The sequence below is a fragment of the Penaeus monodon genome, chromosome 23, assembly GCF_015228065.2.
Source record: "Penaeus monodon isolate SGIC_2016 chromosome 23, NSTDA_Pmon_1, whole genome shotgun sequence".
NCBI classification, from domain to species: domain Eukaryota; kingdom Metazoa; phylum Arthropoda; class Malacostraca; order Decapoda; family Penaeidae; genus Penaeus; species Penaeus monodon.
In genome coordinates this window covers 2,170,384-2,186,512 of record NC_051408.1, presented here as the reverse complement: position 1 = coordinate 2,186,512, position 16,129 = coordinate 2,170,384, and the positions used below count along the sequence as shown (strand labels likewise).

The window sequence follows — 16,129 nt, the reverse complement described above, 5'->3', positions numbered from 1 at the left end:
GAAGGTTTTTTCCCCCCCCAAAAGGGGGTTTTAGCATTCGAAAGATTGGGAACCCTTTCCCAGGCATTTAAGCCCACCCCCTCAGCAGCACCAAGGCTTTCCCCAACATTACCCATTGGAGCACATTTCCCAAGAAAACTTTTCCCCAACATTGCCACCCCTCGGCAGAAGTTTCCCCAAATTTTTCAGTTCGCGCTTTCCCCACCCTCAGCAAAGTTCCCAGCATTCCCATTTTCAGGAGGCCATTCCAGCATTCAGTTCCCCAACATTCCCCTAAAGCAGCTTAATTTCCCCCCCCAAGGCAAGTTCCCAAGCATTACGTTTGAAGCATTAATCCGGAGAGCTTTCCCCAAAGCATTACCCTCCTTTCCCCCCAAGCGGAATTTCCCCAAAGCTTAGCCCAACTCCCTCGGGCAGAGCGTTCCCCAACTTGAAAGGTTGCCATTAGCCACTTCTCAGGCACAGAATTCCCCCAAAGCATTAGCTTTAAAGGCATTACCCATCCTCGGGCACGGGTTCCCCAACATTAGATTCCCCAAGCTTGCCACTCCTCGGAACCCCCAAGAGTTCTCAAGCATTAGCCACTCCTCAGGCACCATTTTCCCCAAGATTAGCGGGTTTCCCCCCCCAAAGCAGTATTTCTGAAGCTTTACCACTCCTCAGGCGCACATTTCCCCAAGGGGGGCCCCATTAAGCAGTTCCCCAAGCATTGGGAAAACTCCTCGGCGAGATTCCCCAAGCATTACATTTCTGCAAGATTAGCCCCCTCAGGCAGCAGATTCCCCCAAAGCTTAGCATTTCGCAGATTAGCCACTCCCAGGACAGTTCCAAGATTAGATTCCCCAGCGCATCTCAAGCCCACCCCCAGCAGAGCCCAGTTAGCCACTCTCGGCAGCAGCAGTTCCCCCAAGCTTACAGTTCTGAAAGTTACCCAAATCCTCAGCAGCAGCATTTTTCACCAAGCATTAGCCACTCCTCGGGGCAGCAGCAGTTCCCCAAGATTGAGTTCCCCAAGTTACCACCCCTCAGGAGCCAGTTTCCAAGATTAGCATTCCCCAAGCATTACCCCCGGGGGGTTTTTGCAAGCTTTAGCCCTCCTAGCAGCAAGTTCCCCCAAGATTAGCTTCCCCCAAGAAACCCTTCGCAAGCTTTAGCCATCCTCAGGCAGGGGCAGGTTTTTCCCCCCAAAGGAAATAGCGTTCCCCAAGCATTAGTTTTTCGGAAGCATTGCACCCCTCAGGCAGCGGCATTCCCCAAAAACCCCCAAAAATTAGCCACTCCTCGGCGCAGCAAGTTTCCCCCAACAAAGAAATTCTGCAAGCATTGCCATCCTCGGGCAGCAGCAAATTCCCCCAAGCATTTAAGCTTCCCCCCGGGAAACTTTTCCCCAAAGGCAGCAAAGCATTCTCCAGCAAGCAGTTCCCAAAAGGATTTGGTTCGGCAAGATTCCACTCCTCAGGCAGCCAGTTCCCCAAGTTCTTTAGCATTCCCCCCGGGGCCATTAAGTTTATTCTCAAGCTTGCCACTCTCAGGCAGGCTTTCCCCCAAGTTTTCATTTCCCCAAAATTACCATCCTCAGCAGCACCCCAGGCCGCCCAACATTAGCCACCCCTCGGAGCAGATTTCCCCAAATTTACCTCCTCGGGCAGGCATTTCCCCCAAGCATTACCCCTTCCCCCCCTTCCCCAAGCATTAGCCACTCCTCGGCAGCGCATTTTCCCCAAACCCTTAGCCATCCTCGGGGCAGAAAAGGTTCCCCAACATTTAGCGGTTCCCCAAGTTCCCTCCTGGCCGCAGTTCCCCCAAGCATTAGCATTCTGCAAGCTTAGCCACCCTCAGCCGCAGTTCCCCAACATTAGCCACTCCCTCAGGCAGCAGCTTTTTCCCCAAAGGGTTTCCACTCCTCCGAGCACCAAAATTCCCCCAAAAGATTACCACCCTCGGCACAGCAGTTCCAAGTTAATTTAAAGATTAGCCACTCCTCAGCGCAGATTTCCCCCAAAGAATTAGCATTTTCCTCAAAATTAGCCACTCCTCGGGCATGGGGTTCTAAAAGCATTGCCATTCCCCAAGCTTTTCCTCTCGAACAAGTTGCCATTTCCCCCAAGCATTAAAAAATTTGGTTCCCAACATTAGTTCCCCCCAAGCATTAGCTTCCCGAAAGCATTACATTCCCCAAGCATTAGCCACTCCTCAGCAGCCCATTCCCCACCCTTACCCCATTCCTAAAGCGACCATCCCCCAAGCATTTCCCAACATTAGCCATCCTCGCAGGGTTCCCAAGTTTAAAGCCCTCCCCTCACAGCAGATTCCCCAAGATTGCATTCCCGCAGAAGCCCTCCTAGCAGGGCTTTCCCCGATTACCCATCTCAACGTAAAAATTCCCCAAGCAGGGGGTTCTCAAAAGTTTTCCCCCAAGCAAGCATTCCCCCAAGCATTAGCCCTCCTCAGGCACACAGCCCCCAACTTTAGCACCTTTGCAACTTTGCCCTCCTCAGGCAGGCAGTTCCCAAATTGCATTTTTCTGCAAGCATTAGCCCTCCTCGGGCCAGCAGTTCCCCAAGATTGGGTTTCTGCAAGCATTACCACCTAGGAAAAGGGCCCCCCCAAGTTTACATCTGCAAACATTACCCACTCTCGGGCCCCACAAGTTTCCCAGCTTGCATTCGGGAAGATTAGCCACTCCTCAGGAGACAGTTCCCCAAAATTAGCCATTTCTGCAAGATTAGCCACCCAGGACGAGTTCCCCAAGCTTAGCTTCTGCGCTTTAGCCACTCCTCGGCAGCAGCATTCCCCCAAAGGATTAGCGTTCTGCAAGCATTACCCCCTCAGGCAGCAGCGTTCCCCCAAGCATTAGCCGTTCTGAACTTTTCCACTCCTCAGGCAGCGCATTTCCAAAGTTAGCATCGGCAGCTTACCACTCCTCAGGCCATCAAGTTCCCCCAAGATTAGCATTTTGCAAGCTTTTAGCCCCCCCTCAGGCAGCACAGTCCCCAAGATTAGCATTTCCCAAGATTAGCCCTCCTCGGCACAGAGTTCCCAAGAAAATTAGCATTCTGCCTTTAGCCACCCTCAGGCGCAGTTTTTCCCCCCAAAAGCATTGAGTTTGCAAGTTAGCCACCTCGGGCAGCAGCATTTTCCCCAAAGTTAGAGCCCCAAGCATTACCCCTTCCCCCCGGCCTTCCCCCCAGAAAAGCGCCCAAACATTACCACTCCTCACCAGCATTTTCCCCAAGCATTAGCTTCGAAGCTTAGCCACCCCTCCCAGAAAAAAATTTAGTGCCAAGATTACCATCCTAGGGCAAGAGTTCCAAAGCATTAGCGTTCTGCAAGCATTGCCACCCCTCACAGCGCAGTTTCCCTTAAGCATTAGAGTTTCAGCATTCCACCCCTCGGGCAGCAGAGTTCCCCAAGCATTGCCCATCCCGGGCAAGCAGTTCCAAGCATTACCACTCCTCAGCAGCCCATTCCCCAAATTAGCCCCCTGGCAGCACATTCCCAAGCTTGGTTCTGCAAGTTCCCCTCCTAGAGAGAGTTCCCAAGCATAGCCCTACCCCCCGGGAAACCGTTCCCAAACATTTTGCCACCCCCCGGGCAGAGCAGTTCCCCAAGCATTACCACTCCCTAAAGGCGCAGATTCCCCAAAGTTTTAGCAACCCTCTGGCAAGTTCCCCCCAGTTAGATTCTGCAAGAAATTAGCCACCCCAAGAAAAGGGGTTCCAAGCATAGCCCCCAACCCTACCACCCCCCCAAAAAAGAAAAAAGTTCCCAAGCTTTAGCCACTCCTCAGGCAAATTCCCAAGCTTGCATTCCCCAGCACAGCCCCCCCTAAAAGGATTCGCAAGCATTACCCCTCTCAGGCAGGGCCCCAGTTCCCCCAAGCAAGCATTCCCCAAGATAGCCACCCTCAGCAACATTCCCCCAAATTAGCATTTTCCCAAGCTTACCACTCCTCAGGCAAAAATTTTCCCAAAAAGCGTTCCCCAAGCTTTACCCTCCCAAGACCCGTTGCATTTTCGCCTTTAGCCACCCTAAAGCAGCGAGTTTCCCAAAAGCATTAGCATTTCCCCCAAGCTTTACCACCCTCACCGGGGCCCCAAGTTTTGGGGTTCTGAAAGCTTACCCATCCCCCCCCAGCCCACCCCAAGTTAGCAGTTTCTTTGCCAAGGGCCAAGCGTTCCCAAGCTTAACCCCCTCCCACCCCACCAGTTTTCCAAGATTACCACTCTCGGGACATTTCCCCAAGCTTAGAGTTCTGCCCTTCCCCCCCAAAGGGCCCCTAAGTTGGGGTTCCCAACATTAGCCACTCCTCGGGCCCGCACATTCCCCAAGTTTGCAGTTTGAAAGCTTACCCACTCCTCAGGCACAGGCTTCCCTGCAAGCTTAGCCACTCCTCAGCAGCGCATTTTCCCCAAAGTTTAGCATTCGCACGTTTAGCCCCCCAGGCAGCGCAGTTCCCCAAGCATTAGCCCCCCTCAGCGCAAAGTTCCCCAGCATTAGCCCCCTCAGGCACGAGTTCCCCCAAGTTTAGCATTTTGCAGCATCCACTCCTGGGCAGCAGCGCCCCCAAGATTGCATTCGCAAGCTTGCCACCCCTCGGGCAGCCAGTTCCCCAAGCTTTTAGCCTCTGCAAACCTTAGCCACTCCTCGAGCCCGTTCCCCAAGCAAATTTTTAGCCACTCCTCGGCAGCGCAGTTCCCCCAAGCTTACCCACTCCTCAGGCAGAAAGAGTTCCCCAACATTGCCACTCCTCAGCCGCACAGTTCCCCAACTTTACCCACTCTTGCCACCAGTTCCCCAACTTATTATTCTGCAAATTAGCCACTCCTTAGCAAGATTCCCCAAGTTAGCAGTTCTGCAGATCCCCTCCTCGGCAGCAGTTCCCAAGATTACCCATTTGCCAAACACCCATTTCCCCCCAAAGCAAGAATTCCCAAAGTTAGCCACTCCTCGGGGGTCGCAGCATTCCACCCAGGGAAAGTTCCAAATTAGCCACTCTCAGGCAGCCCGCTGGGTTCCAAGATTAGCCCCCTAAACCAAAGGCCCAGCGCTTTTCCCCAGCAAATTAGGGGGGTTCCCCAAATTACCCACCCCCAGGAAAACAGCAGTTCCCCAAAATTACCCCTTCTCCGGCCAAGCCCCCAAGAAAGTTCCCCAAGCTTAGATTCTGCAAGTTTTACCACTCCTCGGCAAAGAGTTCCCCAACATTATATTCCCCCCCTTTGGGCAAGTATTTAGCCCCAAATCCTAGAAGGCATTTCCCCCAAAGCATTGCCACTCCTCAGGCAGCGGCCCGGGGTTCCCCAAGCATTGATTTCCCAAAAATTAGCCATCCTCGGGCAGAGCAGTTCCCCAAAAAATTGCCACTCTTCCAAAAACCCAGAAAAGCAGTTTCCCCAACATTAGATTCTGAAAGTTGCCACTCCGAGCCCAAATTTTTAAGTTGCCACCCTAGCAGGGCTGCATTAGCCACTCCCAGCAGCCTTCCCCAACATTACCCCTCTCACAGAGCATTCCCCAAAGCTTTAAAAGCTTCCCCAAATTAGCCACCTCGGCGGATTCCCAAGATTAGAGTTCGACCCAAGCCACTCCTCGGGGCAGTAAAAAGGTTTCAGCAAGCATTCCCCAGAAAGCTTCCCAAGATTCCCCTTCTCAAGCATTAGCCACTCTAAACCAAGTTCCCCAAAACCATTAACCCCATTTCCCCAAGCATTAGCCACCCTCAGGCACCCAAATTTCCCCCAAAGATTACCACTCCTCAGCACGGGGTTCCCCAAGCATTGCCCCTAGCAGAGCGTTCCCCATTAGCTTAGTTACCCTCGGCAGCACATTCCCCGCAAGGGAAATTAGCCACCCCTCGGCACAAGTTCCCAAGATTAACCCACCCCCGTTAGCATTTGCAGTTCCCAGCATTAGCCCCCCTCGGGGCGCTTTTCCCAAGCATGCCCTCCTCGGGCACAAATTTCAAGATTGCCACCCCTCAGGCCATTTCCCAAGCATTACCCACCCTCGGGCGCAGTTCCCAAGCTTTACGTTAAAGATACCACCTCAGGCACGCAGTTCCCCAAATTAGCTTTCTGCAAGATTCCCCATCCCAAGCATTAAAAAGCCATTCTCCCCACAGCAGTTCCCCAAGCTTGGGTTCTGCAAGTTAGCCCTCCCGGAGCCATTCCCCCAAAGCTTAGAGTTCTGAAGATTACCCCCCGGGGGTTTTCCCCAAGCATTCCCCACTCCCCCGGGCAGCGCAGTTCCCCAAATTAGATTCTGAAAGATTAGCCACTCCCGGGGCACACAAGTTTTCCCCCAACCCCTTAGCATTTTCTGAAAAGATTAGCCACTCCTCGGAGCAGCAAATTTTTCCCCAAGATTAGCATTCCCCAAGCATAAGCCACCCCGGCACGCATTTTTCCCCCAAAAGCATTAGGTTCCAAGATTGCCCCTCCTCAGCCAGATTTCCCCCAAGATTAGCCCCCCTCCCCAGCGCTTTTCCCCAAAGCTTTTTTCCACCCCTCAGCAAGCGGCAGTTCCCCCGCATTAGCAGTTCCAAGCATTAGCCATCCTCAGCGGGGCGGCTTTGTTTTCCCCCCAAGCGCATTTTCCCCCAAGGCATTGCGCACCCCTTTTCGGCAGAAGTTCCCCAAGCATTAGCAGTTCCCCAAGCATTAGCTTCCCAAGATTCATTCCAAGATTAAGCCACCCCTCGGCAGCTTTTTCCCCAAGCTTTTTGCCACCCCTCAGCCAGCTTTCCCCCAACATTACCCTCCTCAGGCAGAGCTTCCCCAAAATTAGCATTTCGAAGATTACCCCTCCTCCCAGGCAGTTAAGTTAGCCCCCCCCGAAGCGTTTCCCCCCCAAGAAGGCATTTTTCCAAGCATTAGCCATCCTCGGGCAGCAGATTCCCCCATTACCTCCCAGGCCGGATTTCCCCAGCTTACAATTTGGAAAAATTTAACCACTCCTCAGAAGCAGCATTCCCCCCGCATTAGCATTCTAAAGCCCCACTCCCAAAGCCTTTTCCCAAGTTTCCCCTTCCCCGGGAAAGCATTCCCCCAAGATTAGCCACTCCCCAGCGGGTTCCCCATGCAATTCTTTCCCCAACTTTTAGCCACTCTGGGCCCAATTTCCCCAAGCTTTAGCATTCGCAAGCATTAGCCCCCAAATCCTCAGGAGCACAGTTCCCCCAAGCCTTAGCCCTCCCCCGGGCGCAAGTTCCCCAAGCATTAGCCCCCTCCTCAGCAGCCCAGTTTCCCAAGCTTCCCCACTCCCCGGGGCAGAGCATTTCCCCAAAATTAGCGTTCCCAAGCTTAGCCACTCCCGGGGCCAGCAGCGTTCCCCAAGATACCCCCCCTCGGCCCGGGCTTCCCAAGCATTCCCCCCTTCGGCAACGTTCCAAGTTTGGTTCTAAAACTTTAGCCATTTTCCCAGCAGCAATTCCCAAATTAGCTTCCAAGCTTTGCCACTTGCCAGGCCCAAGCATTAAGTTCCCAAGATTACCATCCTCAGCGAAAGTTCCTAAGCTTAGCCACTCTCGCCAGGCATTTCCCCAAAAGCTTACCCACTCCTCAGGCCAATTCCCCCCAAAGCGTTTAGCCCCACCCCTCGGGCACCCGCTTTCCCCAAAAGATTCATTTCCCCCAAAGTTAGCCACTCTCGGGCCCGAGAGTTCCCAACATTAGCCCCTAAAGGCATAAGTTCCCCAAGCTTACACTCCCAGGCCACAGTTCCCAAGCATTCCCATCCTCGGAGCAATTCCCCAAGCTTTACAGTTTTTAAGCATTACCCACTCCACAGCATATTTTCCCCGCATTACCATTTCCCCCGCAGCGCAGTTCCCCAGCTTTAAATTTTTCCCAAAGCTTTCCCCCTCCTCGGGCACAAGTTCCCCAAGCATTAGCATTCTGGCTTACCATTCGGCCAATTTTAAAAAAAGCCCCTCAGGCAGCGGTTAAGTTTTCCCCCCTCATTTAGCAGCTCCAAAAGCATTGCCACTCCTCGGGCAGGGGGATTCCCCCAAGATTAGCCCCAACTTGCCCTCAGGAAAAGCATTTCCCCAAAGCTTGCCACTCCCAGGCAGCAAATTCCCAACTTTACCCCCTCGGCCAATTTCCCAAGCTTAAAAGGTTTGCAACCCCTAGCCACCCCTCAGCCAGCGGTTTTCCCCAAGATTACATTTCCCCAAGCATTAGAATTTCCCCCAGGCACCATTTTCCGAAAGCTTTAGCCACCCCTCGGGGGAACGAGTTCCCCCCAAGTTAGCCCCCTAAACAGACAGTTCCCAAGCAACCCACTCCTCAAGCAAGTTCCCCAAATTAGAGTTCGAAGCTTAGTTTGGGGGTTTCCCCCAAGATTACATTCCCCTTTCCCCCCCCGGGGAGAAGTTCCCGGGGCCCCTTAGAAATTTCCAAGATTAAACTCCCTCAGGCGGGTTTTAAAGTTCCCCCCAAGGGGGTAGCAAATTCAAGCATTAGACTCCTCACCAGAGCGTTCCCAAGCTTAGCATTTCCCAAACATTGCCCCCCTCAGGCACAGCAGTTCCCAGCTTAGCCCTCTGCAATTTTTCCCGAAGCATTAAATTCGAAGTTTAGCCCCCCCCAAGCAGGTTTCCCCCAAGCTTACACTCTCACCCCCCCCCAGCGCAGTTTCCAAGCTTTAGCCACTCCTGGCGGGGTTTTTTCCCCAAAGCATTAGCTTTTCCCAGCTTAGAAAGATAGTTCGCAAGCATTAGCCCTCCTAGGACGCATTTCCCCAAAGCATTGCACTCCTCGGCAGAATTTCCCAAGCTTAGCCCCCCCAAAAGCTTGTCCTAACAAGAGTTTTTTTCCCAAGTTTAGCCATCCCCCAAGGGCCCAGCATTGGTTTCCAAGATTAGTCCTGGGAAAAAGGGCAGTTTCAAAGCATTAGCCCCCCCTCGGCACCCCCCTTAAGGTTCCCCAGCATTACCCCTCCTCCAACGCGTTCCAAAATTACCACTCCTCAGGAGCAGTTCCCCAAGAATTAGCCACTCCTCAGGCAGCAGAATTTTCCCCAGCTTGCCACTCCCGGGCCCAAACAGCATTTCCCACAGAGCATTTCCCCAAGATTCCCTCCTCAGCGGAGAGTTCGAAGCATTAGCCACCTAGCCCATTCCCCAAGCTTCCACTCCTCGGCAGCAGGTTCCCAAGATTACCCATTCAAAAAAGGGGCCCCATTAGCCCCCCAACAGATTTCCCAAAGCTTTAGCCATCCTGGAGCAGCATTCCCCAACTTTACCCTCCCGCACACATTTCCCCCAAGCTTAGCCCTCCTCAGGCAGCAGAAGTTCCCCAAGATTAGCCCCTTCCCCAGCAGCATTCCCAAGCTTACATCCCCCAAAAGGCTTTGCCCTCCTCAGCAGCAGAGTTCCCAAGCATTACCCTCCTGGGGCAAGCAGTTCCCAACATTAGCAGTTTTAACATTAGCCCTCCTCACGCAGCCGGAAGCATTAGCCACCCCCCTCACCAGCGGTTTTCCCCAAGCATTAGCCCTTCACGGAGTTCCCCAAGCATTAGTTTTTTGCAAGATTAACCCTCCTGGGACAGCATTTCCCCCAAGCATTAGCCACTCCTCAGCCAGCAGCAGTTCCCCAAGCATTACGTTCCAGTTTAGCCACCCTCAGGCAGCAATTCCCAAGCTTAGCCCCCGGGCCCTCCTCGGCAGCACCCGTTCCCCCAGCAAGCAGTTCCAAGATGCCCCCTCAGGCACAGCAGTTCCCCAAACATTAGCATTTGCAAGTTTAGCCACCCTCAGGCAGCGCTTTTCCCCAAGCTTCCCCTCCTCGGGCCCGCTTTTCCCCAAGCATTAGCGTTCTGCAAGCATTTTCCCCCTTCGGGCCCGCTTCCCCCCCGGGCAAGCGTTCCCCAAGCATTACCCACTCCAAGGCAGCCCAGCTTTAAACCTGGCAAGCATTAGCCCCTCCTAAAAGGGCCCCCTGGCCGAAAGGGTTCCCCAACATTAGCAGTTCTGAAACTTACCCCTCCTCGGGCAACATTCCCCAGCATTACCCATTCTAAACATAGCCCTCCAAAGGCACCGTTCCCCAAGCTTTAAAGCCCCTCCTCAGGCAACAGTTCCCCCAAGTTTGGGCCCCTGCGGGCAGTTCCCCAAGCATTAGCGTTCTGAAGATTACCCATCCTCGGGGGCCCCCGCAAGCATTCCCCAAGATTAGCAGTTCCCCAGTTTAGCCCCCCTCGCAGCGCAGTTCCCAAGTTTTAGCATTTTCTGCAAGCATTACCCCACTCCTCGGCAGGCAGTTCCCCAAGCATTGCATCCTCAGGCCGCATTCCCCCAAGTTTAGCCTCCTGGGCAGGCGTTCCCCAAACATTAGACCACTCCCCCCCGGCGCAGCATTCCCAAGCTTTAAGCAGTTCCAACTTAGCCACCCCTCGGAGCGCACCCCCAAAAGATTACCCCACTCCCTCAGGAGGGGCAGTTCCCAAGCTCCCACTCCCACAGGGCAGTTCCCCAAGCATTAGCCACCCCTCAGGCAGCGGCAGTTCCCCAAGCTTAGCACCCTCAGCACGCGTTCCCCCCAAGCATTGTCCAACTTCCATTGGGCGCAGAAATTTCCCCAAGCATCAGCCCAACTCCTCCCAGCGGGCATTCCCCAAGCATTAGCCACCCTCGGGCAGCGCAGTTCCCCCAACATTAGCCCTCGGGCAGCGGCAGCCCCCAAACTTTCCATCCTCGGGCCGCAGTTCCCCAGATTAGCAGCCCAAAAGCTTTAGCCATTTCCTCAGGCAGCGCAGTTCCCCAAGCATTAGCTTTCCCCAAGCATTCCCCACCCCTCGGGCGCGCATTCCCCAAGCATTGGGCCCCAACCCTCCTCGGGCAGCGCATTTCCCCCAAGAAATTTTAAAGAAGCCACCCCTCAGGCAGCGATTCCCCCAAAGCTTTAAAAGCGGGGGTTCCCCAAGCATTAGCCATCCTCAGGCCGGCAGCCCCCCAAAGCATTAGCATTTCCAAGCATTCCACTCCAGGCACCATTTTCCCCAAGTTAGCGCTAAAAGCATTAGCCACTCCGGGCACAGCAGTTCCCCAAGCTTAGCCCAAACTTCCCCTCAGGCGCGCAGTTCCCCAACATTACCCCACCCAGGCCCCCCCACGGCAGTTCCCAAGCTTTGCCACTCCCCCCGGCAGCGGCTTTCCCCCAACTTTACCCCATCCCAGGCAGGGCGTTCCCCGTTACCACTCCTCAGGCAGCCCGGCAGTTCCCAAGCATTAGCAGTCTGCAAGATTAGCCACCCCTGGGCACGGAGCCCCAAAGCATTTCCACTCCTCAGCGCGCTTTTTCCCCCCCAAAGCTTTTGACTCCTCAGGCAGCCATTTCCCCCAAGCATTAGCTTCTGAAAGATTGGGGCACCCCTACAGGGCGTTCCCCGCATTACCCACTCCTCAGCAGCGGCATTTTTCCCAGCTTGATTCTAAAGCGGAATCCCACAGGGCATTTCCCCAAGCTTTTACCCTCCTCAGGCAGCGGCAGTTCCCCAAGCATTAGCCACTCCTCAGGCAGGGGCAGTTCCCCCCATAGCATTTCCCCCAAGCATTAGCCCCCCCCTCGGGCACAGCAGTTCCCCAGCATTACCCCCCTCAGCACAGCATTTTCCCCAAGTTAGCCACTCCTCGGCAGAGCATTTCCCCAAGCATTGCCATCCTAGCCAGCGGCTTTCCCCAAATTAGCCCCCCTCGGGCAACAGCAGTTCCCCAGCATTACCACCCCTCAGGCAGGGCAGTTCCCAAGCTTTACCCCCTAGGGACAGTTCCCAAGATTACCCCCTCCTAGGCAGGGCAGTTCCCAAAGCATTAGCCCCCTCAGGCAGGCTTTCCCCCCAAATTTAAAGCCACCTCCTCGGGCAGCGCAGCCCCAACATTAGCCACTCCTCGGCGCGCAGTTCCCCAAGCATTAGCCATCCTGGGGGAGCAGCATTCCCCAAGCATTAGCCACTCCTCAGGCAGCGGCAGTTCCCCAAGCATTAGCCACTCCTCAGGCAGCAGCAGTTTCCCCAAGCATTAGCCCCCCCAGGCAGGGAATTTCCCCCAAAGCTTAGCCACCCTTAGGCAGGGCATTCCCCCAAGCATTCCCACCCTAGGCAGGAGTTCCCCAACTTAGCCACCCCTTTAGGCAGGGGGGCATTTTCCCCAACATTACCACCCCTCACAGCAGCATTTCCCAAGCTTTACCCAAATCCTCAGGCGAGCATTTCCCCCAAGCTTAGCCCATCCCTCAGGCAGGAGTTCCCCAGCTACCCCACCCCTCGCAGGGGCGTTCCCCAGATTAGATTTCCCCAGCATTACCACTCCTCAGGCAGCACATTTCCCCCAAAGCATTAGCCACCCCAGGCGGGGGGTTCCCAAGCATTACCCCCCACGGTTTAAGCATTACCCTCTCGGGCCCCAGCTTCCCCAAATTTTAGCCATCCTCGGCAGCGCAGTTCCCCAACTTTAGCATCCTCAGCAGGGCATCCCAAGCTTGCTTTTCCCCAAGCTTAGCCCTCCTCAGGAGCGGCAGTCCCAAGCTTAGACCCCAAAGCATTAGCCCTCCCCGGGCAGCAGATTTCCCCAAGCTTTTGCCACTCCTCAGGCACGCTTTCCCCCAAACTTAGCAGTTCCCCAAGCATTAGCCCTTTCTCGGGCAGCGGATTCCCCCAAGCTTTACAGTTCGAAAGTTTTACCTCCTGGGAGCGGCATTTTCCCCAAGCATTAGCCCCTCCTCAGGCAGCAGCAGTTCCCCAAAGCTTGCATTCTGCAAGTTTTTTCCCCCCTAGAAGCATTCCCCAACATTACCCACCCCTCAGGCAGCGGCAGTTCCCAACTTTACACTCTGCAAGCATTAGCCCCATCCTCGGAAACAGCAGTTCCCCAAGCATTAGCCCCCCTCAGCACGGCTTTTCCCCAAGATTAGCATTTCCCCCAGCTTTACCAAACCCCTCAGGCAGGGGCATTTCCCCAAGATTAGCCACCCCTAGGCAGCGGCAGTTCCCCAAGCATTAGCCACTCCTCAGGCAGCGCATTTCCCCAAGCATTGCCACCCCTCGGGCAGCGGCAGTTCCCCACGCTTTAGCCCCCCCTTTGGCACGGCATTCCCAAGATTAGCCTCTGCAAGCATTAGCCACCCCAGGCAGCGGTTTCCCCAACATTACACCCCTAGGCGCAGCATTCCCCAAGCATTGCCTCCTAGGCAGCAGCATTCCCAAGCATTAGCCATCCTCAGGGGGGTTCCCCCAAAGCTTAGATCTCGGCAGCGCAGTTTCCCCAAAGCTTAGCCACCCCTCAGGCGCGGCATTTCCCCCAAGTTTGCCACCCCTCAGGCAGCCAGTTCCAAGCATTAGCCCTCCTCGGGCACGGATTCCCAAGCATTAGCACCGCAAGCTTAGCCACTCCTAGGCGCGGTTTTTCCCCAAATTTAGCATCCTCAGGCAGCAAAATTCCCCCAAGCTTATCCTCCCAGGCAGCAGGCCCCCCAAAGCTTTAGCCACCCCTCGGCAGCCATTCCCCCAACCCTTTTTAACCCAACCCAGGCACCCATTTCCCCCAAGCTTACCACTCCCAGGGCAGCCCCAGTTCCCCAAAGCATTAGCCCCCCCTCAGGCCCCAAGTTCCCCAAAGCATTAGCCCCTCCTCGGCAGCGGCAGTTCCCAAGCATTACCCCTCCTCGGGGCAGGGGGTTTCCCCAAAAGATTAGCCCTCCCCTCAGGCAGCGATTCCCCCGCTTAGCCATCCCCAGGCACGGCAGTTCCCCAAGCATTACCCACTCCTAGGCAGCCATTTTCCCCAAGCTTAGCCACTCCTCAGCGCCAGTTCCCCACATTAGCCACCCTCCTCAGAAGGGGCCCAGTTCCCCAAGCTTAGCACTCTGCAAGATTAGCCACTCCTCGGGCACGAGTTCCCCAAGCTTGTACTCCTCGGGCAGAAGCAATTTTCCCAAGCATTACACCCTCAGGCACAGCATTCCCAAGATTACCCCTCTCAGGCGCGCTTTCCCCAACATTACCCACTCCTCAGGACGAGTTCCCAAAAGCTTACCCCACTCCTCGGGCAGCCAGTTCCCCAACATTTAGCCCCCCTCGGGGCACGAGTTCCCCAAGCATTAGCCACCCCAGGCAGCACAGTTCCCCCCAAGCATTAGCCCCCCTAAAACCGGGGCATTTTTCCCCAAGCTTTAGCCACCCTCGGGGCAGCGCAGTTCCCCCAAGCATTACCCATCCTCGGCAGCGGGCAGCCCCCAAGATAGGATCCCCGGGCAAGCAGTTCCCCAACATTCCCATCCTCGGGAGAGCATTTCCCCCAACATTCCCACTCCTCAGGCAAGCATTCCCCCGGGGTTTAGCATTTTCCAAAAGCATTCCCCCCCTCAGAAGCAGAGTTCCCAAATAGTCCCGGCAGGGATTTCCCCAAGTAACTCCTCACCGGATTTCCCCAAAGCATTAAGACCTCCTCGCAGGGATTTCCCCAAGCTTTACCCAATCCTCAGGCACGGCAGTTCCCAATTAGCCCTCCTAGCAAAAAGATTTTCCCAACATTCATCCTCGGCGCGATTTCCCAACTTTAGCCCTCCCAGGCAGACAGTTCCCCAAGCATTAGCCACTCCTCAGGCAGCAGCAGTTCCCCAAGCATTAGCAGCTCTGCAAGCATTAGCCACTCCTCAGGCAGCAGCAGTTCCCCAAGCATTAGCAGTCGCAAGCATTAGCATCCTCAGGGGCATTCCCCCAAAGCATTACTTTTCGAAAGCTTAGCCCCCCTCGGGGCAGGGTTCCCAACTTCCCATCCTAGGCGGCAGTTCCCCAAGCATTAGCCCCCTAGGCAAGCACCCCCAAAAAGCTTAGCCCCCTCAGGCACAGCAGTTCCCCAAATTACCATCTCGGGCAGCCATTCCCAGCAAGCATTCTGAAGCATTACCCATCCCCAGAGCATTTTCCCCAAGCATTGCCAATCCTCCCAAGCGCAGTTCCCCAAGGGCATTAGCCACTCCTCGGGCCGGGGCATTTCCCCAACATTCCACTCCTCGCAGGGGCATTTCCCAAGCTTACCCATCCTGGCAGCAATTTCCCCAAGATTAGCCTCCAAGTTACCCCACCCTCAGCAGCGCATTCCCCCAAGCTTAGCCTCTGAAAGATTACATCCCAAGAAGCGTTCCCCAAGCATTGCATTCTGCAAAAGGCATTAGCCACTCCTCAGAGCGGGCATTTCCCCCCAAGTTAGCCACCCCAGGCAGGGCATTTCCCAAGCTTTTAGCCACTCCTCGGCGCAGCAGTTCCCCAGCTTAGCCATCCTCAGGCAAGCAGCCCCCCAAAGCTTTAGCGTCTGAAGCATTAGCCACTCTCAGCACAGCATTCCCCAAGCTTTAGCCCTCCTGGGGCAGGCAGTTCCCCAAGCATTAGCCACTCCTCAGGCAGCGGCAGTTCCCCAAGCATTAGCCCCCCTCGGGCGGGGCATTTCCCAAGCTTTACCCATCTCAAGCCATTCCCCCCAAGCTTTACCCACTCCTCAGGAAAGGGCTTTCCCCAAAAGCATTAGCGAATTTTCTGCAAGTTTAAAACCATCCCCCTGCAGCAGTTCCCCAGCTTTAGCATTCCCAAGCATTACCATTTCCCTCAGGCAGAACCCCCCAAGATTAGCCTCCTCAGGAAATCCCTTTTCATAAGCTTTAGACTCTAAAGCATTAGCCCCCCCCAAAAGCTTAGCAGTTCCCCAAGCATTAGCCACTCCTCAGGCAGCAGCAGTTCCCCAAGCATTAGCAGTTCTGCAAGCATTAGCCACTCCTCAGCCAGCAGCAGTTCCTCAGTCATTAGGAGTTCCTCAAGCATTAGCAGCTCCTCAAGAACTAGCTGCTCCTTAAGCATAACAGGAATAGCAGTAGCATTTCATCAGAGATTAGCAGTTCTTCAAGCGGCAGGAGATCCTCAAGGAGTAGTATTTCTTCAAGCGGTAGCAGTTCCTCAAGCGTTAGTAGCTCCTTAAGCAGAATTAGCTCCTCAAGTGGGAGCAACTTCTCAATCAGTAAAAGTTCCTCAAACAGAAGCAGCAGCCTCAGGAGCTTCTTAAGTAGTAGCAGTAAGATAATCATTCCATTCTCTGAAGCACGCTGAAACACCTTGAAGGATTTTCTTCCACGCAC

General features: G+C 54.8%; 1 protein-coding gene across 1 annotated transcript in view; it reads left to right on the top strand.

The window, feature by feature from the left end:
• Positions 1 to 16,129, top strand: part of LOC119587673 (nascent polypeptide-associated complex subunit alpha, muscle-specific form-like) — a 31,190-nt gene that overhangs the window by 14,288 nt on the left and 773 nt on the right. Inside the window, exons 10-46 of the mRNA XM_037936352.1 lie at positions 86 to 301; positions 479 to 617; positions 772 to 1,103; positions 1,241 to 1,548; positions 1,798 to 1,958; positions 2,137 to 2,374; positions 2,594 to 2,813; positions 2,884 to 3,081; positions 3,301 to 3,512; positions 3,804 to 3,957; positions 4,364 to 4,416; positions 4,510 to 4,792; positions 5,098 to 5,442; positions 5,748 to 5,889; positions 6,100 to 6,150; positions 6,631 to 6,824; positions 7,168 to 7,535; positions 7,664 to 7,765; positions 7,969 to 8,120; positions 9,010 to 9,745; positions 10,035 to 10,182; positions 10,265 to 10,614; positions 11,046 to 11,241; positions 11,386 to 11,523; positions 11,856 to 12,021; positions 12,105 to 12,207; positions 12,429 to 12,595; positions 12,810 to 12,998; positions 13,103 to 13,271; positions 13,422 to 13,653; positions 13,807 to 13,984; positions 14,172 to 14,318; positions 14,456 to 14,690; positions 14,936 to 15,171; positions 15,343 to 15,538; positions 15,691 to 15,956; positions 16,013 to 16,065. Of these exons, the coding sequence (XP_037792280.1) occupies positions 86 to 301; positions 479 to 617; positions 772 to 1,103; positions 1,241 to 1,548; positions 1,798 to 1,958; positions 2,137 to 2,374; positions 2,594 to 2,813; positions 2,884 to 3,081; positions 3,301 to 3,512; positions 3,804 to 3,957; positions 4,364 to 4,416; positions 4,510 to 4,792; positions 5,098 to 5,442; positions 5,748 to 5,889; positions 6,100 to 6,150; positions 6,631 to 6,824; positions 7,168 to 7,535; positions 7,664 to 7,765; positions 7,969 to 8,120; positions 9,010 to 9,745; positions 10,035 to 10,182; positions 10,265 to 10,614; positions 11,046 to 11,241; positions 11,386 to 11,523; positions 11,856 to 12,021; positions 12,105 to 12,207; positions 12,429 to 12,595; positions 12,810 to 12,998; positions 13,103 to 13,271; positions 13,422 to 13,653; positions 13,807 to 13,984; positions 14,172 to 14,318; positions 14,456 to 14,690; positions 14,936 to 15,171; positions 15,343 to 15,538; positions 15,691 to 15,956; positions 16,013 to 16,065 (7,773 nt within the window). The remainder of the gene's footprint in view (positions 1 to 85; positions 302 to 478; positions 618 to 771; positions 1,104 to 1,240; positions 1,549 to 1,797; positions 1,959 to 2,136; positions 2,375 to 2,593; positions 2,814 to 2,883; positions 3,082 to 3,300; positions 3,513 to 3,803; positions 3,958 to 4,363; positions 4,417 to 4,509; positions 4,793 to 5,097; positions 5,443 to 5,747; positions 5,890 to 6,099; positions 6,151 to 6,630; positions 6,825 to 7,167; positions 7,536 to 7,663; positions 7,766 to 7,968; positions 8,121 to 9,009; positions 9,746 to 10,034; positions 10,183 to 10,264; positions 10,615 to 11,045; positions 11,242 to 11,385; positions 11,524 to 11,855; positions 12,022 to 12,104; positions 12,208 to 12,428; positions 12,596 to 12,809; positions 12,999 to 13,102; positions 13,272 to 13,421; positions 13,654 to 13,806; positions 13,985 to 14,171; positions 14,319 to 14,455; positions 14,691 to 14,935; positions 15,172 to 15,342; positions 15,539 to 15,690; positions 15,957 to 16,012; positions 16,066 to 16,129) is intronic.